At 48.9% G+C, this 15,337-nt stretch overlaps 1 protein-coding gene and 1 non-coding gene across 2 annotated transcripts in view; both read left to right on the top strand.

The window, feature by feature from the left end:
- The window catches only part of JDP2 (Jun dimerization protein 2), a 39,664-nt gene that overhangs the window by 8,137 nt on the left and 16,190 nt on the right, over nucleotides 1-15,337 (top strand). The window contains exon 2 of the mRNA XM_024737814.1: nucleotides 1,903-2,126. Coding sequence (XP_024593582.1) covers nucleotides 1,903-2,126 — 224 coding nt within the window. The remainder of the gene's footprint in view (nucleotides 1-1,902; nucleotides 2,127-15,337) is intronic.
- On the top strand, nucleotides 4,653-4,724 carry TRNAE-UUC (transfer RNA glutamic acid (anticodon UUC)). Its single transcript has one exon. It is a non-coding gene; the product is annotated as a tRNA-Glu (tRNA).

Here is a 15,337-nt window from a genome sequence, read left to right as displayed (position 1 = left end):
CTCCCCACCCCCACCCCCCACCGCCTGCCAAATACCCACATGGCTGGGTCCAGGCATCATTTCGCCACAGAGGAGTGAGTCCTTACACTGGCCCCTTTCTTATTCTCCCTGGAGGAGTTCCGGGGAGACATGTAGCTCATCCACCATGCCCCAGAGCAGCCTCCTGGCGTGGCAGCCTGCAGCCCTCTCTGCATTGCAGGCCTGGCTCCAGAGGGTGGAGGGAGTGACTTTCTCACTGAAAGTGGTCTGACGGACATCACATCTTCTCTGTCTTGCCAAATGCACCCCTTTCTATGGGAAGAGAGAGTGAAGATAGAAAGATAGGTCAAAGCTTCTCCCCCAGGATTTCCAAGACAGATGAAGTTTTAATTTTATAGCCCTGTGCAGCGAGGCGGGAAGGGGGAGAAATGATTTTTTTTTTTTTTTTTTAAATTTTTGACTGCGTTGGTCTTCGTTGCCGCACGCGGGCTTTCTCTAGTTGCGGCGAGCGGGGGCTACTCTTCATTGCTGTGCACGTGCTTCTCACTGTGGTGGCTTCTCTTGTTGTGGAGCGCAGGCTCTAGGCTCACGGGCTTCAGTAGTTGCAGCACGTGAACTCAATAGTTGTGGCACACGGGCTCAGTAGTTGTGGATCACGGGCTCTAGAGCACAGACTCAGTAGCTGTGGCGCACGGGCGTAGCTGCTCCACGGCATGTGGGATCTTCCTGGACCAGGGCTCGAACTCGTGTCTCCTGCATTGGCAGGCAGATTCTTAACCACTGCGCCACCAGGGAAGCCGGAGAAATGATTTTTTTTTTCCTTAGGGTTAGAATCCAGAGGCAGTTTTGTACTGAAATGCTACTTACAAGGCTGTTTAGAAGCCAGGACTGTGCACAACTGACCTGTAGTGTTCTCAGTGCCGCTTGGCTCATAGTAAGTGGTTGACAATTGGACGGACGGATGGATGGATGGATAGGTAGGAGCCCTGTTAAGTGGCCAGAAAGTCTGGCTTTATTAGCAGACAAGCTTTCTTCCCTGCCATCTGTGCCTTGAAAGGATAGTTTCTTACCCATGAGCTTCCCCCAGTGAAAAGAACGAAAAAGAATTCCCTTAGTGTTGACCTGTCTACTTTATGTCTTTCTTTCATGCCTGAATCTGCCTTCCTTTGCAAACCTTGTGGGTCTGGTGGAGCTAGAATATGTGTTGGCTTTGAAAGTGAAGAGCCCATGGAGGACTTTTCTCATACTGGGCTCCCCTGGGGAAGCACATGCTAATGAATTCCATCTCCCGTGCCTCATAGATGCAAGATGCACACACTCACACACACATTCACTGTTAACTTAGATCTGCTTCATCTCGTATTCAGGGTGTCTTAACAAGTATGCGGAATGGGATGTGTGATTTGAGGGGAAGCACCATGACAGCCCCAAAATAGCTCCCTCTTAAACAGGTGCAAAGGTGCTTGAGATGCCTCCATTCTGATCCATTCTCTTCGGAGGCAGCGTGTTGCAGTCTAAATCCAGCTCCTCCGGTTTTAACTGTGTACAGTCTGGAGCGAGTTCTTTTTTCTAAGCCTTGGCTTCTTCCTCCGTGTCATGGCCTTTGACCCAGTCTTAGGGGACTGATGGAAGGATTACCGCAGTGCCCAGCCCATAGCAAATGCTGAATCAATGTGGCCTGTGATTGGGTTAAGCATTGCCTAAGTGCCAACAGTAACCTTGGTGTGAATTAACCGATCAAGTTTCCCTCAATAACAGAATGGACTTAAGGGCAGGAAGAGCACCTTAAGGTGGGGAAGGGGTTTAGGGGGACATTGGTGAAAGAAAGGGTGAGGTCCTGGTGAGACACAGGGACTTAAACCCCTCATGGAACCTCTCACCCGGCTGACAGTGCCTGTCCTGCTCTTCTCCTGTCCACTCCAGGCTGGACTGCCGCTCCTCCTGCTATGATGCCTGGGCAGATCCCAGACCCTTCCATGACTGCGGGCTCTCTGCCAGGGCTCGGCCCCCTGACCGGACTCCCCAGCTCCGCTCTGACTGCAGAGGAGCTGAAATACGCCGACATCCGCAACATTGGGGCCATGATTGCCCCTTTGCACTTCCTGGAGGTGAAACTGGGCAAGAGGCCCCAACCCGTGAAGAGTGAGGTGAGCGAGCCTTGTTCCCCCAGGGCAGGATCCTGGGGGGAGGGTAGGACGCCTGGATTAGTGTCCTAGGTCTAGCCCTAAACTCATCGTGTGACCTAAGCCTTGCTAACATGGGGTCTGAGGACCAGTAGCATCCATGTCAGTAACATCTTGAGGTTGTTAGAAGTGCAGGATCTCAGGCCCCACCCCAGACTGTCGGAATCCGACTCTGCGGTTTAACAAGCTCCCCTGGGGTATTCAGGGCCATGTTAGCGTTTGAGAGGCACTGGGCTAGGGCAGGATGCCCAACCTATCTCTGGTTCTTTGAGGGGCAAGGGAAGAGTGATTAATAATAAAAGTATTGAATGATAACATTTGGCCATCTCTCTGGGGTGCTGGGGGTGGGGACAGGGGAGATAATGGGAAAGTGCACATGCTTTGGAAAGTATATACGGCAATGCCAGTATTGGGTTAGCTTCAACAGTTACTATCATTGGTCACATCATTGTCTCTGTTGCTCTTGGCCCCAGGCTGGAGCTGAAAGCAGGAACTTGGAGGAGGGGTGGTGTGGGCTCCCTTCGCAAGCTGCTGCCAGAGCTGGACTTGGCCTCAGTGGCCCGCCACCATCTGCCTTAGCTGGTGTTTGCAGAGGACCCACACGTGGAGCACGCCATCCTCGGGTCCCTTGGAGCTGCAGTGCTCTTGAGCCGTACTTGTAGAAGAGTAGCTTTTCCCTGGGGACCGGGGCGAAGCAGAAGTCCCCAGCGTGGGTGAGCATCAGTGCTGGGCACGCCCCCGGTCACTTCCCCAGGGCTGGTGATTTGTCCAAAGGCCTGCCCCAGTGAGGTCCCCAGCGGGGCCATTTCTTCAGAGGCCAGACAGAGTAGCTGCCCGCCCGGAAGGGAGAAGGAGCCGGTGGTGGGAGCTGGAGAGCTGGAGAGGCGGCTGGGCCAGAGGCCTGGGGGGAGGCAGCTGAACGGCGGTGCCGGGCCGCCCTGCGGGGAGGGAGCCTTCACAGACAGAGGTGCGCCCGGATGGGGGCTCATCCTGTGGGATGGAGCTCACAGGGCTGGACGTCCCAGAAAGGGGGACTCTTAGTGGAGAAAGGTGTCTGGGTACCAGCAGGGGGAGTCGGGTATTTAATGCCATTCCTGCTCTGCCCCCCCTCGCCCCATAAGTACCATAAAAATTGCACAGAAGGGCTGCTGGGGAGCTCGGCCGGGGGTGGCACGCTGGCTGTTGGCGGGCCGGATGTGGCTCTCAGGTGTGTTTTGTTTGGCCTGCGCAGTGTTTTAAAAGAAGCTGGAACCAACATTTCACTTGAAAATTTGGATTTCAATCTTTGATTACAAAGCGGGAAGATGTGGCCACACCGTGCCCTGTTCTGGCACGGCCAGGAGCGGGGGAGCCGCTTCACTTCTTTGCTCTCTCCAGTCTCCCACAGGCCCGGCGCCTCCCTGTTCCTCTCGATTTTGCTTACACTGTCAGTTTTGCTTTTGTTGCCGCCGGCTGCCTTCATTTACCTTGGACCGCGTGGCCCCTACTGTAGACATTTGTGCTGGAGACACCTGGATTAGGTGCCCTGTAGATGCCCACTAAAGACGGTTGATTACAAGATGAGAGTTGACGGGTAATTATATTCTTCTGAATTGATTTTGTCAATGAGCGTGCTGTGGATAGCACTTCCTGGCTTAGTTAGTGCTCTGTGTTCTTTGTGGAGAGCCCTTATCTTTGGTCTTGTGCTATTTTGCCTTCCCAGGCCCAGAAGTTGAAAGCATTCATTTCTGGGTCATTCCATAGTATTTAAAACCAGTAGCTGAGCAGGGGCACTGAGGCTGTGGGGTTGATGAGGGGCCGGTGCTTTGGTCTCTGAGATCTGCCTGGAGGCAGGGGCTGAGTTACCACCTCCCCCCTCCGCAAAAGGTACCAGAGGAGCTTTCTTCCTTCCTTTCTTTCTTTCTTTCTTTTTTTTGAAAAGGTCTTTATTTGGATTGGGTATTTTTACATTTCACAGCCTCCCCCAAATTGGTGACATATGCCCTGTACCTGACAGTGACGTGCCGTCCTCCCAGGCACCCACAAACACACACCATCCAGGCTGTGAAAATAACAAGCCATTTTTAGGGCATATTTGCATGTCCCCTCCCTCGCTGTCAGACTGCAGTGTAGTGGGTGCTGGCATGGAGTAAGGTCAGCCCTGCACTGGGAACCGACCTCCGATGTTCTAGGTCAGACTCAAGATGGGTGGGGGTTCATTCTGAGAGCAACTGAAAGATAAAGGGGGTTGGGAGAGAAACTTGCAGCTGGAGAACCTTATGTCCCGAAGATTTATTTGCATATGGCACACTGCCTTTGGTGGATTTTCACACTGGCATTTTGGACTACTAAAACTTTCTTGAATAATAATAAGATATGAGCTCACATTTATTAAACGTTTAATATGTAGCAGGCCCTGTGCTAAGGGCTCAACATGTAGAGTCTTGTTTATTCCTTACCAGATCCTGGTGATCTGGTTCTCCTCATTTTAAGGAAGAGGAATTTGGGAATTCCCTGGTGGTCCAGTGGTTAGGACTCAGCTCTTTCACTGCTGTGGCCCGGGTTCAATCCCTGGTCAGGGAACTGAGATCCTGCAAGCCGCGCGGCACGGCCAAAAATAATAATAATAAAATTGAAAAATTGAAAAATAAATTAAAAAATAAAGAAGAGGAATTTGAGGTCCAGGGAGGAGGAGGTCAAGTCACTCGGGGTCGCACGGCTGGAAGGTGGCAGAGCTGGGCCCTGCGTGGGCAAGACGCTGCTGCTGGGATAGCGGTGTGCACCAGGCACAGTGCTGGGTGCTCTCTGTACAGCATCTTGTCGAACTCGCATGAGAACCCTTTTGAGGTCATTATTATTGCTGTTGTTATTGTTATGTCCACATTGTGGATGCAGTCAACAAGTCTTGGGGACATCCAAGGTCACGCAGCTGCGAAACGAGGCCAGGCAGTCTGACTTTGCAGCCGAAGCTTAAACCTTATGCTATGCTGCCTCCTGTGCTCTCTGCCAGACTTCCAGGCTCTAATCAGTACTCTGTTGGGCTGGGGAAGCCGGATGAACCTGGCCCCAGAATCCTCCATCATTTTGATGACACGCCCAGATTAACGCTGAGCCCGTCAGTTCTGCAGCCGTATCATCTCCCAGGCCCCCGGAGAGAGGACGGGCCGAGCCGCTGTGCAGGCAGCTCTGTCCCAGCTGGCTCTTGGGCTGTCCGCCGTATAGAGGCCAGCAGCCTCTTGGGCCATGTCCAAATACATGAAGCAGTTGGGTAAAAGAAAATCAGAGGAATTAAGTTAAAGGACGGGTTTTGTAAATGATGAAATGCTTTGTGCTGATGTTTTTATTGGCTTGGCCAAAAAGTTCGTTCGGGCTTTTCTGTAGGATGTTACGAAAAACCTGAACGAACTTTTTGGCGAACCCAATATTATGGGGTTGTCACATCACGTTAAACCATTTTTGTGGAGGTGCTTCCCCACAGTCCATTTGTCCAACAGATACATGCTAAGCACCTACCATGTGCCAAGCACCAGGCCAGACACTGGGAACTAAACCATAAGCAAAGTCGACAAAGTCCACCTTCTCTTGGACTATGTATTGGAGTGGGGATATCCAAAAATAAGCAAATTCATATACAATATAAAAGGCCAGGTAGTGGTCCGTGTCATGAAGAAAAGCTGAGAAAACCAAGTGGATGGGAAGTGGCCAGACTGCTCGTTGTGAGGGTTGGCTAGGGAATCTGGGCACGTTATATTGTGGCTTATGGGATTTTTAGAGCCGATGCTTCTCTCTTTCTCTTTGTTCTTCTTTCCTTTTCAATACTCCTTTTCAAGACAGCTTTGCTCTCTGGCTTTCTCCAGAGCTTTCCTTCCTTCCTCCACTTTTTGTTCTGCAGCCCCTTAAGCTGGAGTCCTCCACCAAGCACTCCCTGTTGTCCTGGAGATCTCGGCCCTTCCTGGGTGGGTCATCTCCGAGTGGGCTGCAGTGGCCATGCCCTGCCTCTGGGCCTGGAATGCATTTCCAGTAGTGGCGGAGGGAGGCCAGAAGCCCTGCCCTCGTGTGTGTGCACGTGTGCGTGCAAGCACGCATACACACACGCAGAGCAAGCAATGACCTCACAACCTGCTGGATGGGACCCCTCACCCTCTGTGTCACTCTGCAGTGCTCTAGAGGGTACTCAAGTTCAAGAGAGTCTGGATGACCTTTTAAGAAAGAGATTGCAAACTGTCATTCCATGGGCAGGAGTCAGCCTACAGATGAATCTTGTTTGGCCCTCACAGTGTGGGGTTTTTTTTCTTCTTCTTCTTTTTTTTATTGAATGAGTTGCTATATTTAAAAGCCAGGAAATGTGGACTTTTTGGCTTCTTTAAAAAACCCAGAATATCTGGGCACTCTAGACCTACACCCTTATATGCAACGAGAAGCTGGAGCTGAGCTCACTGTATTGGCATGTGGTCCTCATTTCTCCGCAGTCCCCACCGCCTCCTGTTGCCTTTCCCAGCCCGCTTCACAATGCCTATTGTCACCAGCCGGCTTTTGAGTTTGTGTCCTGTGCTTAGGTCCCAAGGATGGGGACTACATCTTCCATTCCTTTTTACTTCCACCAGTCGGTGGACAGTGCCTGGCCTGTAGACTGTTTAACACATGCTTGTTGGTTTGAACATTAATTAGCTGTGTCAACTTGGCAAGTCACTTACACTTTCCATCCCTTGGTTTCTATATCTCCCAGTTCTCACCTCCAAGCATTTGTCCCTTTCTTTTTCTATTTCTGAACATAAGCGACTTCAGGCCAAAGACAAGAGGACACAATGAAAATCAAACCAACCATTCCCAAACTTGGTTGATCATCAAAACCACTTGGCAAACTTCTTATGAATCCAGATTTCCAGACCCAACCTGGGGCCCATGAACTCAGAATCTCAGAGGGCAGAGTCCAGGGAATCTGTGTTTTTAGTAGGCCCAGAGAGTACTTGGCTACATTTGGGAACCTGACTTTATCTGTTTGTACTTCTTGTTCTCTTCTGATCCCTATCAGGGAGGCTTCTGAGGGTGTCCCCTTGAGGAATCAGTGTGTGCATTCCATCGTGGATTCTGTCTCTCCAGCACATCCTGCATGTGGTGACAAGATCCTTCTCCTCTCCTCTTGAGAACAGGAGAGGAGACTTAGCTGTTCGTGGATTTCACATTGGCATCTCCTAACTTCTCCAGGGGCCCTAGAGAACATTTAGAAGGCTTTCACCTTTGGAAGAAGTGGGACTTCGAATCCATGAACTACAGTGTGTCTTGGAAGGTGTGCTCACCCTAGGAGTTTGCTCACCAAAAAGACCAAAATGTTCATCCATGTTTAGCCTGAGCATAAAAAGTTTCCCCAAACCAGCTGATGTGCTGGGTAAATGTTGGCATAAGCATGCTTATGTTTTTAGTGATTTAAAACATAAAGGCAGCCCACTGACGTTTTTTTAGCAAGCCTTGCATAATTGGTTTTTAATTTGTGGCTCTTTGGAATAGCATTGGCCTTCTTCCCTCTGACTCAGACGCTTTTTCTGTCTCATACTTGCTTGGCAGAGAGATCCAATCTGTCCCTTCTTGGAATAGAGTCTCCCAACTCATCTTTGAAATCCTAAATTTCCACTTTAGTTCCGTCACTTTGTTAGCACATTTTCCAAAGCTGTTAGCTTTTTTTTTTTTTTATCTTTAATCATGTAATTTGAGGGCAAACGAGTGATAGCTAAAGGCAACCATGCGTGTGTTTAACTTTGGTCCCTGTGGTATTGAGTCTTATTTGATACCATACCCTGAGCATTCACGAGGGTTCCAAATCTCTTATTTAACATCATAGGTTGGTCACACCCGCTGTTGTCCTAGCACTGGGTCCCTTGGAGAGGTGGTTGTAGGGACATGGCTGGATCTGTATGTTCTTAGCAGAAATCAGACGCTTCTGAAAAGTTCAAGGAGTTCCATGCTGCCTTCTTAGATCTCTGTTTTAAGATGGGGATAATGATAGCACCTACCTTCTAGTGCTGCTGTGATAATTAAGTGAACTAATGCAAGTAAAGAAGGGCTTTACATATGCCTGGCACTTAATAAGATACACAACAAATGTAAGACATGATTGGGATTACTTTTCATATGTGTGGATCAGGCAAGTTAGTTTTTTTTTTTTTTTTCCGGTACGCGGGCCTCTCACTGTTGTGGCCTCTCCCGCTGCGGAGCACAGGCTCCGGCCGCGCAGGCTCAGCGGCCATGGCTCACGGGCCCAGGTGCTCTGCGGCATGTGGGATCTTCCCGGACCAGGGCACGAACCCGTGTCCCCTGCATCGGCAGGCGGACTCTCAATCACTGCGCCACCAGGGAAGCCCAGCTGGTCTTTTTTGAGCGCAGTTTCCTCATTTGCAAAAGGGGGAAACTGATGCTCATGGAATTTCGTTGTGAAGTTTACTGTGTGTAGAGATAACCTTGACTACAGTGCATTACACCTGTAAATCACCTTTACTAGGGACTGAGTCCACTTGCAGTGAGTCACACTACAAATTCTGACAGCACTTGTCTTTCCAATGTCTTGTACCCATGGCCTGGGTTTCAGGGAAGCAAGCAGACCTTCCTGTGTTTCTCACTGTTTATGTATTGATAGTTTAGATGCAGCCACAGTTTTAGTTACCATCACAAACTGTGAATGAAAAGGCCCTTCAACCCTGTGATTTCCACTAAGCTGCCCTGTGTGACCCCTTATCTTGTTTCCTGTGGTGTTAAGGATTCTCATGGATCCTCAGTTTTTTTAGCAGCCCTATGAAGTGGCCTCTTCTATCAATGCTGGTCATCTTACGTTGGTGTCCCCAGACCCACTGGTGATATGGACTCAGAGTTGGGAAACTGAGTCCCCTCTCGGGTCCTTCTCTGGCTGAACGACTCTGGAGCCAGCCAAATCTCTTTCCCTTCAACTGTGCCCAAAAGACATAAGACAACTTCACTTGAGCTTGGAGCTCGGAGACCTAGAAGGACACTGGGGCAGATTCGGGTAGGCTGCAGAGATAACTGGAGTGAGGTCGATGGATCACCTCTGGGTTTAGCGACCCCGTGAGCCTGCACATGTCCTGCCCTCTGTGGGGCTCATTGACTGTGCTCTGCTTTTTGGCTGCAGGGTCCCCCTTTACTGAGTGCACTGCCTGTGCCTGTCTTGGGTGACAAGCTCCTCCACGGCTTGCTTCCGCGGCCCTTCTCCCTGCCTCTACCACGAGCCACCACCAGTACAGAACCGTGGCTCTTTGGAAGCCATGTAGCCAGGCAGGACTGCTGATTGGAACAGTCTGGCTCTGGAGGTTACTAGACATTTGAGCTTCAGCTTCCTCCCTAACTCCAAACATATACAAAAATTAGCTCAAGTTGGATCAAAGACCTACTGTAAGAGCTAAAACCACAAAACTCTTGGAAGAAAAAGCCACAAATATTTGTGACCTTGGATCAGATATGACACCAAAAGCACAAGCAACAAAAAAATAAATTGGACATCATCAAAATTGAAAACTGTTGTGCTTCAAAGGACAAAAAGTGAAAAGACAATCCCCAGAATGAGAATTTTCTCAAATTATACATCTGATAAAGGACTTGTATCTAGAATATATAAAGAACTATTACAACTCTAATAAAAAGACAAATAGCCCAATTAAAAAGTGGGCAAAGTATCTCAATGCACGTTTCTCCAAAGAAGTATAAGCACATTAAAAGATGCTCAACGTCATTAGCTGTCAAAGAAATGCAAATCCAAACCACGCTGAGATACCACTTCACATCCGCTAGGATGGCTATAACAAAAAGGACAGATAATAACAAGAATTAGTAAAGGATGTAAAGAGGTTGTAATCCTCATAGACTGCTGTTGGGAATGTAAAATGGTGCAGACACTATGGAAAACAATCGGGCAGTTCCTCAAAAGGCTAAACATAGCGTTACCATATGACCCAGCAATTCCACTCCTAGGTATATATGACCAAGAGAAATTAAAACATATGTCCACACAGAAAGTTGTTCAGGAATGTTCATATCTCAAAAGTGGAAACAACCCAAATGTCCCTCAGTTGATGAATGGATAAATAAAACGTGCTATATCCATACAATGGAATCTCATTTGGCCATAAAAGGGAATAAAGTACATGCTACAACATGGTGAACCTTGAAAACATTAAGTGAAAGAAGCCAGTCATGGGACTTCCCTGGTGGCGCAGTGGTTAAGAATCCACCTGCCAATTCAGGGGACACGGGTTCAAGCCCTGGTCCGGGAAGATCCCACATGCCACGGAGCAGCCAAGCCCGTGTGCCACAACTGCTGAGCCTGTGCTCTAGAGCCCGCGAGCCACAACTACTGAGCTCACACGCCACAACTGCTGAAGCCTGCACGCCTAGAGCCCGTGCTCCGCAACAAGAGAAGCCACCGCGGTGAGAAGCCCGCGCACCGCAGCGAAGAGTAGCCCCCGTTCACCACAACTAGAGAAAGCCCGCATGCAGCAACGAAGACCCAACGCAGCCAAAAAAAAAGAAAGAAGCCAGTCACAAAAGACCACGTATTGTATGATTCCATTGATATGAAATGTCCAGAATAGGCAAATCTATAGAGACAAGAAGGAGAACCAGGTTCCTGGTGCCCAGGGCTGGGGGAGATGGGAGGAGTCAGGGGTGATGGCTAAAGGGTATGGAGTTTCTTTGCGGTGGGGGGGGGGGTGTTGAAAATGCTCTAGAATTGATTGTGGTGATGGTTGCACAACTTTGTGAATATACTTAAAGCTGCTGAATTTGTCTAGTTTTAGTGGGTGAATTGTACAGTACGTGTGAATTTTATCTCAATAAAGCTATTGTAAAAATGGGCAAGAATAATATCTACCTCACCCAGGTACAGGGAGGATTAAAAGTGATAATGTATGTAAATCACCCAGCACGTATCGGTGCTCCAGAATTAGTAGCTGTGGTGATTAAAGCCCCCCTTTTAGGCCAACAGCAGTGAAAAAGTCAGGGTCTGGTTAGGGACATTTTTTCTCTCTTTCTCTTTTGTTGCTAGTGGCCATCCAGAAGCAATGGGAGCAGCCTGACAGGGTTTTGTGTGGAACTCGGAAGGAAATATGGAATAATCTTGGTTACTCATTAGCATCCCCTGGAGAGTGTTTAAAAAAATACTGACATTCAGCCCAGAGATTCTGGTTCAGTTGGTCTGGGTGGGGCGGGCTGGTGGTTCTAATCTGTAGCCATTGGTTGAGACCCGTGGTACCTTATAAACCAGCCCAGGTCTTTGAAGGAGTGAGGACATTTGCCTTCAGGACAGAAGGATCACGTGAGCAGTGCACTTTATGGTTTGACAACTGCTTTTGTAGAGATTATCTCCTTTGATCTGTTCAAAAACCTTGTGAGGTAGGTGCTTTTAGTACCATTAGTTGTTAGGGAACCAGGGCTCAGAGAGATTAAGTAACTTGCCATGGTCTCATTTCTTAAATTTATTTTATTTTATTTTATTTATTTTATTTTTGGCTGCGTTTGGTCTTCGTTGCTGCATGCAGGCTTTCTCTAGTTGCGGCGAGTGGGGGCTACTCTTCGTTGCGGTGCGCAGGCTTCTCATTGCGGTGGCGTCTCTTGTTGTGGAGCACGGGCTCTAGGCGCGTGGGCTTCAGTAGTTGTGGCACATGGGCTCAGTAGTTGTGGCTCACGGGCTCTAGAGAGCAGGCTCAGTAGTTGTGACGCACGGGCTTAGTTGTTCCACGGCATGTGGGATCCTTCCCGGACTAGGGCTCAAACCCATGTCCCCTGCACTGGCAGGCGGATTCTTAACCACTGCACCACCAGGGAAGCCCCCAGGGTCTCATTTTTAAGGCATAATTTTATCTAATCTTTTTTTTAGAAAAAGCAAGATCCACACCCATGCTCATACCTATTAGTTATCAAATCTAACACTTTGGAGAGCGCTGCCAAGGTGACGTCTGGTGCCAGGTTAATCTGTTTTGCATAGATTTCGGAACAGAGCTCTTTCTGCTACTTCTCTTTACTGATGAGCATCCTGAAAGTGCAAGGCAAACTGAAAAAAACATTATTTACATCTGTGTGTATATATGTATACACATATATACGCATAAACACCGTTTGTAACTACTGATCTGTGTGTGCAGGGAAAACATAAGACAGGAATAATCTGCATCTTGAAACTGTCAGAAACCTGCAAATGTCCCTCATAACCTCTGAGTTAAAGATTTGGCATCAACCACATCTTAATGTTCTCACTGAATGACTATAATAAGTGTATGATACAATATGAGCCCCTTAATAAAATACCACCTTTATCTATTTAGTATATTGCAGTATCCTTTGGAGAAGAGACTTCTGCTGAAACCGATCTGAAGTCCACTGGTTTACATCAGCCCTATTCAAAGTCGGGTGCACAGACCAGCTGGCATCTGGAAACATGTGAGGAGCACAGACTCTTGAGTCTCACCCTAAACCTACTAAAGCAGACTCTCTAGAGGGTAGAGCCCCCCAAATCTGTGATGTAATAAGCCCTCCAGTGGGTTCTGATGCTCTCAGAACTGAGCGTCCCTTCCAGCTCTGACTGGCAATGATTCTCTCTGAGAATGGCTACTAGGGTCTAAAGCCACATTTTTCTCCAAACCTATCTCAAGCTTCCTGGAGCAACCCGCATGCCATCACGTGGTACCTGAATCTGTGTTAGGCAGGGTTGCTCTCTGAGTCTGCAAACACCTTAGCATTTCCAAACCAGTTATTTCCAGGTCTTGAGACGCTCCTGCTGCCAGCATTCACACCCGAAGGGACTTTCCAATTAATTAAGCAGCTGAGCTTGTCAGTAGGCCAGCTCCTTTATTGTTTTAGAAGAGGGAGAATCAGATAAACTGTTCTGATGCCAAAGGCGCCTTCGTTTGCTGAATCTGGCCCAGAGTCTCAGCAGCTGTGGTCTGAAAACTGGGGCAGGGGGCTGCTCTCTGCCCCCCTCATCTGTCTGGGTGCTGTGAAACCCCTCCTTCCCCCCTCTATGAACTTTAGCTGCATCCGTTTCATTGCATAAGTCACGCATGGTGAAAATCACCCTTCCGTCCTCCAGGCCAGGCATCTCTGGTCGTGAGTTCCTTTGACCATTGTCATCTGAGTGGGATTCTTATTAGCTGGCGTTCTGTTCCCTTGAAGTAGAGTTCGCCATTCTGCTTAGCGATTTGTTGTCTGTGCCTCGTGCCTGAAAGAAATTGGCCGAAATCTGTATTTCATCTGCACCCCCTGTGTACAGATTAAACAGAACCGCGTTGGTGGAGAATAATTAAGCCAAGGACCTTGTTTTTCACCTTCATGATGAAAGACAAATGACTTCCAAGGCTTTAATAGGATGATGACCCTTGAAATGTTCTTCTACTTTGGCCAGCTTGGGACTTTCAGAACATCCCTGCTCATAAATATTCTTTGCAACAACTGCATTTTCATTTAATTGTAGACAGTCATTTTGCAGGAGCTCTTGTCTCTGTTTTTTTGTTGCTGCTATTGGTGTTTTGTTTTTTTGTTTTTGCCCTGGTGTAATCAAGGCATGCTACACCGCTTCTTGTTGCTGTTGTTAAAGACCCAGTTTCAACTGTATGGTTAACTCTTTTTGAGAAGAAAATGGATTTTTCCCTGCCAGATATATTCTGCTTCTTACCAGTCTTTTGGGGGTGGGGAGAATCTTGTGGGGGCCACTATTTCTCTCCTTTTCTCATCTTTTTGAAGTGAGTGTCAATTGGGCAAGAAAATTGATGGATTGCCTAGTGGGAAACCAAACCTCCCTAAACCATAAATATGAAACGGGCCTGTAATAGACGTATTTCAACAAAAAAGAGCCATCATTCTTCAGATAGCTCTTGTCCACAGAAGGATATCCTGGCAGCCATTGTCCCTTTTCTCTTCAATGTTAACGTTGCTGCCGGAGCCAAGGTGATTTTTCCCGTCTCCTGGCCTCCCCCTCGCTTTTGCAGTAACCGCGTTTGCTCTTCGCTTAGCAGGGCGGTCCACAGATGGCTGCCACTCTGCCCAGCCGGCTTTCTCAGGCTTTGTTCCAAACACAGTGCCGCCTTTTCTTAGCAGTGGAAATGGGCTGTTCTCCACTGCTTTCTGAGAGAATGGCCCTTTCCTACTCTGTGCATATAAACCAGGCCCAAGCCTTGGGCAGCCTATTGTTTTATGGGTTCTCTTAATCCAGGGGGAGGATTTTCTGAGGACCACGGGTGTAAGGGCGGGGGTTGGGAAGGCCGAGGTCCAGAGTTGCTTCTTCTTGCTGAGATGTGAGCACTCAGGTCAGTTTGGATGGATCCCCCATGGCTCTAATGCAACCAGAGTGGGGGCAGGCTTTCAGTTTGTAAAGGAGGTGTTCCCTGCTTCTTTCCAGAAAGCAGTGGTGTTCTGGTTGGTCTCACTGCTGTCTGATCCAGAGACCTGGGCAGACTCACTCTCCTTCCCTGAACTAGAGTTCCCAGGCCTGCGGATGCAGCAGGAATCAAGGATCTCTAGGTCTTCTTAGTTCCAGAACCTCAGGATGGAGCTTAGTTTTCAGCCCTGCTGCTCCCCACGCTTTCCTGCAGAGGCCCAGCGCACCGAGCCATCGCTTCTCCACCTGCGCGTGCCCCCAGCCGGGAGAGCCGAGTGCATCGTCTTGGCAGGTGGAGCCATTGCCTCTGCCAGCTCTTGTTCAGAGCCTTCAACTGGTGTTTGGCTGGGCTGGAGCTTTGAGTGAACAGGGCGTCCAGATGTGTGGGTTTGTTCATAGGTGAAAGTGTTGGATTACAGCCTGGCATTGGGAGCAGTTGAAAAGGGCACTGGACTGGGAGTCAGGAGTCCTGGCTTCTTGTCCAGGTCACCAGCTCTGTGGATCAGGCCTCCCTTAAGCAAACATTTATTGAGTGCTACTGATGGCCATAAACTCTACAAGATGCTGGGCACACAGAAAGTCAACAAGACATGGACTTTGCCCTCATGGAACTCCCAGTTCAGTGGGGGCAGAAACTGAGGCTAGTATATAGCACAGTAGAGGCCAGGATAAACTCAAGATTCTATGAGAGCCCGGAGCAGAGGGACACCTCCCCAACTTGGAGGCGATGAGAATCAGGGAGGACTTCCTGTAGGAGGTGATGCTTGAGCTGAAGGTACAGCGTGAGAGTAAGCCAAGGGGACAGCAGAGGCAAAGGCATGAGGCCAGG

Source organism: Neophocaena asiaeorientalis, unplaced genomic scaffold (genome assembly GCF_003031525.2).
Source record: "Neophocaena asiaeorientalis asiaeorientalis breed wild unplaced genomic scaffold, Neophocaena_asiaeorientalis_V1.1 scaffold49, whole genome shotgun sequence".
Lineage (NCBI taxonomy): Eukaryota > Metazoa > Chordata > Mammalia > Artiodactyla > Phocoenidae > Neophocaena > Neophocaena asiaeorientalis.
This window is presented reverse-complemented; position numbering and strand designations above follow the sequence as displayed.